At 38.1% G+C, this 10,605-nt stretch overlaps 1 protein-coding gene across 1 annotated transcript in view; it reads right to left on the reverse strand.

The window, feature by feature from the left end:
* LSAMP (limbic system associated membrane protein) overlaps positions 1-10,605 on the reverse strand; it is an 800,294-nt gene that overhangs the window by 37,622 nt on the left and 752,067 nt on the right. The window contains exons 5-6 of the mRNA XM_027867837.1: positions 9,930-10,050; positions 9,328-9,476 (exon numbers count right to left, since the gene is read on the reverse strand). Of these exons, the coding sequence (XP_027723638.1) occupies positions 9,328-9,476; positions 9,930-10,050 (270 nt within the window). The remainder of the gene's footprint in view (positions 1-9,327; positions 9,477-9,929; positions 10,051-10,605) is intronic.

Genomic DNA, 10,605 nt, shown 5'->3' on the forward strand with positions numbered 1-10,605 from the left:
GTGACACAGATGGCATAATTTAATTAGATTGTCCATGCAGAGATTTGTTAAAATGAACACAAAACGTTCACCTTGGTTTCTTTGCCATTACTTTCAAGCAGATCAAGTTAGAGTCTATGTCCTAGAAATATCTAATTCAGATAACATGATAAAATGGGCAATATGTAAAAATGTTTTCCACTAACTTTATCAAAACTTTTTGGTTTAGATTGGCTAAGTCCCCAACTGTAGGGGTAGTTTATCTATTCTTGTCTTTTGGGGATTCAGAACTAGGCTGACTTTCACATTAAAAAAAAGGGAGATTAGGGTAGTTAGCTGCTGCTGCTGCTGCTGTTGCTGCTGCTAAGAAGTAAAAAGTCTTTGAACAGTTTTATTTCTGGGTATTTGGTATGTCACCCTGACTGCTGATAAAATACCAGCAGACCAGACAGCAGCAGCAAAGTGTAGAAATATTTTAAACAGGGTCACTGAACTATATCATGCCTATCAGGTTTGAAGGGGTAGTTATCATTGGTGCTCTGGTTGGAGGTGTAAGGAAGAAGAGTGATTCTTATTGAATGTGAATTTTGTGAATTGGTTTCCCCTCCCTAGGTTTACACATGAAGATGATGGAGAATGACCCTGCAATAACATAGTGTGATAGAAACCATACTGACCTTGATTAGGGTTGGGGATTGTGGGTAAAACTCGCTCTGAAGGGGGAAAAACAGTAAGTGTCATGGAGAAAAATATATACAAGTGAACTTCTCATTTCTAGCTATAAAGCAAGTGTAAAACAGATGTCTTTCCATCCTAACTGGATTTCAGAAATGGAAGATGTGATTCCACTGACAGGTCATGTTGTATGTCCCCTGTTGATAGCAGAGTACCAAAGAGAGCTATCCAATGAAAATCAAATATTATCTGTGAAGCAGGGGAGAAAAATAAAACAGAACAAAGTAATTTTACATGAAGTAGGAGTATTAAGTGGTTCCTACCTTTTGTTAGGAAAACTATCATCCAGCTTAAGACCCGATATAAAAGTAATATTGTTCAACAAAGGCCATTTGAGGTTCTGGACACCATTGTTCAAGTACTCCTGATGGATTACATGACACACCAACCCTACTTCCCACTGTACTGATTTCTGAATTCTAGTCTTACTACTGTACAATGGGGTTGCACTGGCTATAGTTACTTCTCTAATTGGCTCTTCTATGCTACAGCCCCACTCCAACCCCTCTTCACCCAAACCACAGCATGGAATACTTTTAATTCTCCACATATTGCTTTACATCATCAAGTATCTTAATTAACATGTTTTTACTTCCTCATTTTCACCAACCTGGCTGTCATAACTATTATATCCCATAAATCTTTTGGCAATGTTTCACATTCCCTAAGACAAGCAGCTATCACATTTAAGTACTAACATTTTCTGTCCCATAACCTCTTTCACATTAAAGATATGAGTAAAAATGTTTCTGTGTGTATGTTACACATGTTTGTAATAAACAGGCACATATATGTGTATATATTCTTACTTTAAGTACATATACACATAACACAATTTGTTTTTTATTTTACTGTTTCCTCACTCATATACAAATACTACCTCCCCATCTCAAAAGCCAAGTTTTTGATTGCTAATCAAACTTGTCAGAAGGTTTGACTTTGGTCAAGCTAAAGAGGGATGATTCATCTTATGGCTAAATTCAAAGTTTGTATGCCCTATATGTGATTTTTTTAAAAACTTGAACAGGGAGCATCTTCATTTCAATTCAATTCAAGAAGGCTTTATCATATATCTACTATGTGCAAGGCTTCATTCTAGGCACTGAGGATGCAAAGACAAAAAGTGGCACTGATCAAGGGAACTCTCAGATTATGAAACTTTTACCAAAACATGTTGGCTGTCTATCCACTACCAATCTGTTATAACACATTATAGCTCGCTCTCTCTCTCTCTCTCTCTCTCTCTCTCTCTCTGTCTCTCCCTCTCTCTCTCTTTTTCTCTCTTTCTCTCTCCCTCCCTCCCACTTTCTCTTTCTTCCCTCTTTCTATAGATAGATGGATATAGCTATATTGCTATATATGTAGGAATGTGCATATATATATATATATATATACATGTGTACATTTTTTCTATTTTGTCATCTACTCTGAGCTTTTGGAAAGTTGGACTTTGTAAGGATACAACTTCTGATAACATTTTGGTAACTCAAAATCTGGGACACCAGAGATAGTGCTAAGCTTAGTTTAGTTCAGCTGAAAGTTTTAGCCTCATATGATGAGTTTCCTAAGCATATTACAATGCAGCAGGTCAATAATACCTCAATGAACAATTGAGACTTACTTATCCAAGTGTTAAGTAGACAATTCAAACTTCTACTGGTTATTTGACATTACATCTCCAGCCTAGAAAAATAAATATCTAGGCTTTTCATAGCATTTATGTAGCAGCAGGAGAGCACTGTCCTACATTCTACTCCATCTACCTTATTTTATTATTACTATTATTATTCAGGCTGTTTAAATGGTTCAGCTTAATATTTTCTTCTCATACTGTTCACAGTTGGGTAAATGATCTCTGCCCTCATTTTCACAAGGCCATTTATAACATTGCTAAGTCATTTCTCCCACCTTCTATTCATCACCCTTTCAATTTCTTCTCACCTTGTTATCATCACTTTACCTCCACCCTGTAATCATCATTTCCCTCCATCACACCTTATTAGTTATTTTATTCTCTTAATTCTATCCTACTGCCTGATCACTCCCTAGTCTCTTCTCCATCCCAGATTTTTAGCCTCAGTCTTCAATTACCTCCCCACTGCTATTATTATTTTCCCACTCCATCCCATTATACCTATAGTCATTATTGCATCTCTGGTTTCATGGACAATTCTAAGACTGTCAAATGAAACAGTACCTTTTGCATGGAAAACAAATCTCAGCAACTTTAAGTCCCAGTTTCTTCTAGGGTACTAATCACATTAACCTGCCCTCTGCGTTTTGGAGGTAGCAAACACTATCACGGGGCAGCACAACTCAACAATGGATCAAGAAGGCAGGTCATCAGAGTCCCACTCTCAACTTTAACTGCAAATCCAAAACCCAGAGTTGGAAGGGTCCTCAGAAGTCAGTTAGTCCTACTCCTTCTTATTCAGTTTAAATCCTCTCTATAATATCCCTGAGAAGTGGTCATCCAAACTGTTGTAGGGGGGCATTTGATTCAGGAGGAAGCCACTCACATTTTCTTTTATAGCTTTGGTTGTTAGGAAATTTTTCCTTATGTTCACATGAAATCAGCCTCTATAAATTCTACCCATTGACCTTTCAGGATCAAACAGAATTAAATCTAATCTCCTACCTGTATGACAATGCTTTAAATTCTTGATAATAGCCATCATATTTCTCCTGAGTCTTTTCTTCTCCAGTCTATCCCCTCACTGTCTCCCACATTAGTCCCTTTCTCCATTTGTGACACAACCATCACCTTTTGTGGAGACCATGGGTGGGGAACCTACGGACTGTAGGCCACATGTGGCCCTCTAGCTCAAGTGCAGCCCTTTGACAGATTCCAAATAGAACAAATTCCCTTAATTAAAGGATTTTCTCTGTAAAACCTGTACACAGGGGTGGCTAGGTGGCTCAGTGAACAGCCCTGGAATCAGGAGGACCTGAGTTCAAATCTAGCCTCAGACACTTGACACGTTCTAGCTGTGTGACCCTGGGCAAGTCACTTAACCCCCATGCCTCACCAAAAAAAAAAACAAAAAAAAAAACAAAAAAAAAAACAAAACTTGGACTCAGTCAAAAGGCCACATGTGGCTTTGAGGCTTCAGGTTCCCCATCCCGTGTTAGACTATTGAAATTGTCTCCCAACTGGTTTCCCTTTATCTACTGTCTCTGCTCTCCAATCCATTCTCCACATATCTTCCAAACTAATATTTCTAAAATACAGTTCAGACTGCCACTGTACCCTTTTTTTCAACAAGTTTTAGTGACTCTTCATTGGCACTAAGATAAAATACAAAAGTCTCTGTTAGGCATTTAAAACCCCTTACAATCTCCCTTGAATGCATCTTTCTAGGCTAATTATACATTAGTTTCCCCTGCTCACATTCTACCTTTTGGACAAATTGGGTTACTTGCTCTTTTCATGTCACATTCCAGCTCCCCTTTCCATGTCTTTGCATAGGCTGTGCCCCCATGTCTGGATCTCTCCTCATCTCTGTCTCTTGGAAACCAAAGCTCCCTTTAAGGCTTAGCTCAAGTATTATCTCTTTAGAGCAGACTTTCAGTTCCAAAGATTTGTTTGTCCCATGCATCCACCCAACAGGGATCACTGAGAGACAGAGAGGGAGAGAGAGGGAAGGGGAGAGACTGAGACTGATTTTATTTATCTAGGTACCTGTTGTATTCCTCCAGTAACAGGTAAGTTCTTTAAGAGTAGGAACTGTCGGAATTTTTGTACTAAATTTTCCAGCATCCACTATAATGGTTGGCACATAGCATATCCTTAATAAATACTTATTGTTCAATTGGTTATTTGATAGATATTCCTTTTTTCTTCAATAGATCTATTTTGGGGGATAGATTATAGTCCTCTTATCATCTGGGTCACCCATCTCTGCACGTATTCTACCTTATCGGAGTCCCATTCAAAATGTGGCACCTAGAACTAGTCACAGTCCATTAGGTGTGGTCTGATAAGGTCAGAATACAAAGGGACTATTATTTCCTTCCTTCTTGATGTTGTACTTCTATTAAAACAACTTAAAATTACAAGATCTGTTTTGGTTACTACCAATACCATCTTGTAAATTCCATTTGGATCTTGGCTAAAGTCCAAGATATTTTATAAAGGAATATTAAAAAGTATCAGCTTACCGGGACTTCAACTAGTGCAAATTTTTAAACATGGAAGTCCCAAGTGAAACAATAATGAGTTGATTAGGAGAGATGATTCCTTTTGTGCCTCCCTGAAGTTTATGAGTTGGTGGAAGGAGGGACAGTATTCAATCCCCTGGCACTAGCAATTCTTTTGAGAAATACTGTAATGACCTTGAAAAATTATTGATAAAAAAAGGACTAATGGCTGGTTCTTGAAGACAGGTCTTCCTTGATTTGAGGCCAGCTCTTTATATGCCTACACCAAGCTTCCTCTCCAAACAAAACAAAGGAAAGGAAAAACCTTCTAAACTGTGATGAAGTGTGATACACAAAGCAAAAACAGGAAAAGGAAGGAAGGAAAGGAAGAAAAGAAAGAAAAAGGAAGGAAGGAAGGAAGAAAGAAAGAAAGAAAGAAAAAAGAGAAGGATGGAAGATAATTTTTACTAAGGCTGTTTAAGACTGTATATTTCTGACTGTTTGGGATAGGAGAATTATGAGGAAAACATGAAAAGCTACAGAAAAAAAAAAGACAGTCCACTGACTTAGCGAGGAAAAAATGACTTTCACAAAATAAATAAATAAATAAATGAACCATTTCCATTTCTGAAACTCTGTTCCCTACTTTGTTCTCAATGTCTGAATGAGAAGTAGGAAAATAGGGGCATAAGAACAAGTGACCCTGATTTGACATTGTATTCAAAGTCACTGTGGACACTGTTAAAAAATCTACTGACTCCCCAAAATGATGAATAATCAGAAACTCTTCCAGGGATTTGAGCAGGAGCTTATACCTGCTGCTGCCTGGGTCTATCAGAGGCTTTGCCAGCTGCCTCTTCTCCTCCAGACTGGCTTAGTCAGCAGAGTACCCCACTGCCCACACAGAGCTCACAGTCAGTTAGTGCTCACCAGAGAACATGTGGTTCCTAGGCACTGTCTTGCTGATGGAAATCAGGTACTATGATAAGGAAAAACACAAGTGCATCTAAGGGCACTGAAAGAACACACTTACTTCCTTCCTTAATTAACTAAATTCTCTCCATATGTATGTGAACATGTGAAGTGGACACTGTATCTTTTGGTACAGGTGTCCACATGCTAGCACCGAGTGGTCATTGTTCACCACGCCTCTGCAGGAAGAAACAAGGTACACTTCAAAACTGAACAAGGAAGGGAATTCACAGGATATTCCAGTTTCAGAAGCAGCAGAAGACTTTGTTTTAAAAATTTTCAATCGACTTTTCCTCTTCCCTGCCTCTGATACAGAGAACAGAAAATCTGGTTTATTACTTAGATTTTTAATAGCACTTTTCCACAGCTATTTGGTTATTTAACTCCCCAATAGCTATCAAGCTTCGTAACATTCTGATGAAGTAGGTAATCAATTCCAAATAGCATGCTAAATATGAGCTCTATAACTGTGAGCAGATCAAGTGTACCAGCAGCTGAATAATAATATAATAATGAGTAATAGTTATTATATAGGTAGCATTTGCATAGCACTTCAAAGTTTACAAAATATTTTTACATTGTATCTCATTTGATCCTCACAATTACACTGTGAATTATATGCTATCATTCTCCCCATTTTACAGATGAGTAAATAAGCTGAGCAAGGTTAAATGACCCAAGGGTAAGTGATTTGTTCAGGGTCACAAAGCTAGTAGATAGATGTCTGCAGCAGAATTTGAATTCAATTCTACCTGACTCCAAGTCCCACATTCTATCCGTCCTCACCACTTTGTTTAATTTTAAGGGTGGATATATCTTATTAAAGTTTAATTTGGATCAATTAATCAGGAAGCATTTATTATGTGATTATTATTATCCCCTAGGACAACGAGTTTATTTAAAATACATCCCTAATTTCCCATCTGTAGCCTCCCTAGCCAATACCTCAGAGCAATGTTTGTCAAACTACATTGCAAAGACCTGAAACACCTCAAGATCGTATTTTAATGGACCTTATGTTTGTTTATAGGCATTAAAAATAATAACTTTGGAGGATTTTACTACCAGAGTTCTGGCAAAGTTTTCTTTAAACTGAAGGGTTTCACCATGGAGGAAAATTCTAAGAACCATTGATCTCGAGTATTATGCCTTCTTTTTTCCTCTTTAGTTTCTTTGATGAGTCTCTTTGGAAGATTTAAGAATGAGGTAAAAACTTCCTTTTGCTACAAAGATTATTGTGTGTGAAACTGTACTCTTCATCCCTGGCAGGCTAGCACTGTCTCCATTCTCTTTGGGTGAACACATCCATTCCCTCTTTTTTTTGGTCTGTCACATTTCCTAGCCCGTTTTTGCTCCTTTCTCATAAGAACACAGTTGTCAAGTATTTTCTTTTCATGGTGGAATATAAGTGAAAGGACCCATTGATATAATTTGATCATTACCCGATTCCTTTCATCAATCACCATCAACTGTCCCCCCAACCTCCCCTGTCTCCCTGAACCTCCAGGTTTCAATATTCATTCTTATTCAGATGACTCCTTCCCCCCTCCTCCCTCAAAATCCAAGTTCAATAGCTTATGTTGCTTTTGCTACTTCTTAAGGACTTACTAATGTCAGGAATAGAGTAGGGATGTACATTTCTTAAATAACCTTTTGGTGTCTTAGGGGTTATTGATGTCTGCAGCTATAGCAGGAAACACTGATGTTCAGTCTTGGGAGACAAGTAAAGAAGGACATGAATTTTAAACTTCATGTTGACAAAGCATTTGTGTACCCATGTCACATTAAACTGTCACTGACTGAAGTCAATGAGAGTTATGAATGACAAACTGAAGGCCAAATTTAGTGTGGTTAACACACACACACACACACACACACATATTCATACACTCACCTGAATTTAGATCTGGAACAGTTTTAAACTGGCTCCAATACTACATTTCAAGAGGGCCATTATTTGAAACTTTTTTTATAAAAATCCTTTTATAGGGGCTCACTCAAGGCTGGCTTAAGAGAAAAAATGCTCAATAACTAATTCATCTTATATTCTTGCACATATCTACTGACATACCCATAGACACAGTATTTCTAAATTGCACCTGTGCAAACATCTCCTGGTAATTTAAATAACATAAAGATAACAGTCATTTGATTGCTTTACATTTGTTCTACTGATCCTTTGACTTAAAGTATTATAATCTTTGTTTCTTTTCTTTTTTTGCTATTACCATCCAGAAACATCCTCCTCTGTTATCTTATGAAGGTATGAAGATGACTCTGGATTTTTGAGGATTATGCTTATGGGATAAATATTCTAACAGGTCCCATCAAAAGTGAGGGAACACGCCTATCGCCTGAGAAGCAATTGATCTGAGTTTGGAAGGACCCATTACCGGATAGTTGGTCACAAATGACAAGTTCTTTTGCTGAAGCAAAAATAGGGATCAGGGATCATTGATCTTCTAAAGTACAGCACCGTTACAACCTATGCACATGGAAGGAATATTCACACTGGGTAAATCAAGGATCATTTTAACAACCTGAAGTATATTTTATATTATCTGTGTCCCTAGTCTAAGTTTTATGATCCATTGCTTGATTCTAACCCCTTACGCTTCTGTCGGTGCCATAGATTCCTCTAAAAGTGTCTTTGCATCTCCCTTAGCACTTCCAGCCACACATTCCACTTGCTCAGGGATTCATGTACCTACGGTGTAACATCCCACTAATTAAAGAGACACTGATGCAGGACAGCCCTGCCAGCATCAATAATTCTGAAATCACTGATTAATAGTACTTCTATTGCTGAACCTTCTTCAGAAAAGGGTCAATACATCCTTTCCTTACCACTTCACCTATATCCTCTGAAAGGATCCCCAGGACATAATTTCCCACAGCTACCAATACAGAAACATGTCCCTACTCTCTAACTTTTTAAGATTTTTTTCTAACTGTGACATTCCAGTGTTTAAATCCTTAACCCTCCCTCTTTTACCATGCAATGCTGAAAACACCTTTTGATTATTCCACGTCTCCTTTTCTCAGTCACCTTATCCAATTCTCACTGAATGTTTCTCTCCCAGTCACTTTCGCCAACTGTCATTTTTCCAACTGCCATGATCCTCTACCCTCTTATGTGTCATATTTTTTTAAAGCTACCATCAACTTAAAGAGAAATGTGTTCTATCCCTGCGTCTTCAAACAACCTGAATTTGAAATAATAACAACCCACAAAACAAAATCTTAAAACAAACTAAACAATCACAGAGAAAGAGAGATGATATCTCATTCGTGTACAAATATTTTCTTACGGAGGAATTATGAATGCTAAATATGAATTTGCTCCCCCTCGCCCCCCGCCCAGTCACTTATTTCTTGTTTTGCCTAAGAGTTTGTTCTGTAAGAAATGATGAGTGAATGGTGTTCCAGTTTGCTGAGCGGAGAAATCTGTAATGTAATTAATTCCACTGAGCTGGGACCCCTCATCTGCGATATACTTACTGAAAAGGATTAGGCTGGCATTTGTGACTCCCAGCTTGTTGGCAGCCACACAGGTGTAGTTACCATAGTGTTCCTCAGTGACGTTGGTCACCATCAGGAGGGATTGGCCCTCAATGCTCTTAATCTCAAGGCCATTAGCGCTGTTTATCCTAAGGGTGCAAGAGACAACATAAGTAAACCAATGAGATGTATAATATAAAGTATCCCCTTCTGATTCATATTTGTGGTGGCTTGGGAAGAGGGGGAAAGATAGCAGTTTCAGTTCACTACTCTCTGAATCATCTCCATTACATTTTTTATGTAATTTCAATTAGTAGAGTAGATGTCTACTGCCAATGGAGACTAGTTCCAATTTAACTTGATCTCCACGATAAGTAAAGGGGAGAATATGGAGGGAGTATACAGCCTATTCAACCATCCAACCACGTTCTCAGTTGTTGTTGGTTGGTTGCTTATTTAATTAGGGCCTGAGACTGAGTCTCGAGATTCTTTAAAAACTGTATTCAAATATAGTCCAATTTGATTTTCTTCATAAAACTTCTGTTTGCCTTCTTAAACACCTGCTCTGGTCATGGAGGAATCATGATGGGCAGAATAAATACCTGGTATCATCTCTATACCACTCAAAGTCAGGTGCAGGCACTGCCGAGGCCTCACATTTAAGAGAAGCTTGTCGCCCCGTGGTAGCTTCGTTGCTCTTGGACTCCGTGATAGTGGGAGGATCTGCAGCATGAAAACAAAACAAAACAAACAAAAATAAGGCATTTTTTATACTTTAGGTTTTCAAAGAAACCTCAATATTGGTGTAGAGGTGGACAGCAGAATAACAAATGTGTATTTTCCCTGTGTTTATACAACCTGTTGTTACATAAACACACATACACACATACACACACATATATATATACACACACACACACACATTTGGTAAATTATGTACTATACTACATAAATATTATATATATACATACGTCATTGCTGAGTTATTTCAGTCCTATACAATTCTTTGTGACCCCATTTGGGGTTTCTTTGACAAAGATACTGAAGTGGTGTGCAATTTTCTTCTTCAGTTCATTTTACAGATGAGGAAACTGAGGCCAACAGGATTAAGTGAATTGCCCAGGATCACACAGCTAGAAGTGTCTGAGGTCAAATTTGAACTCAGGAAGATAAGTCTTCCTGACTTCAGCCTGGCACTCTACCCACTGTGCCAACAACTAGCTCCCAACAACAACAACAACAACAACAACAACAACAACAACAACAACAACAACAACA

The sequence above is a fragment of the Vombatus ursinus genome, unplaced genomic scaffold (assembly GCF_900497805.2).
Source record: "Vombatus ursinus unplaced genomic scaffold, bare-nosed wombat genome assembly UNPS02001419.1, whole genome shotgun sequence".
NCBI lineage: Eukaryota > Metazoa > Chordata > Mammalia > Diprotodontia > Vombatidae > Vombatus > Vombatus ursinus.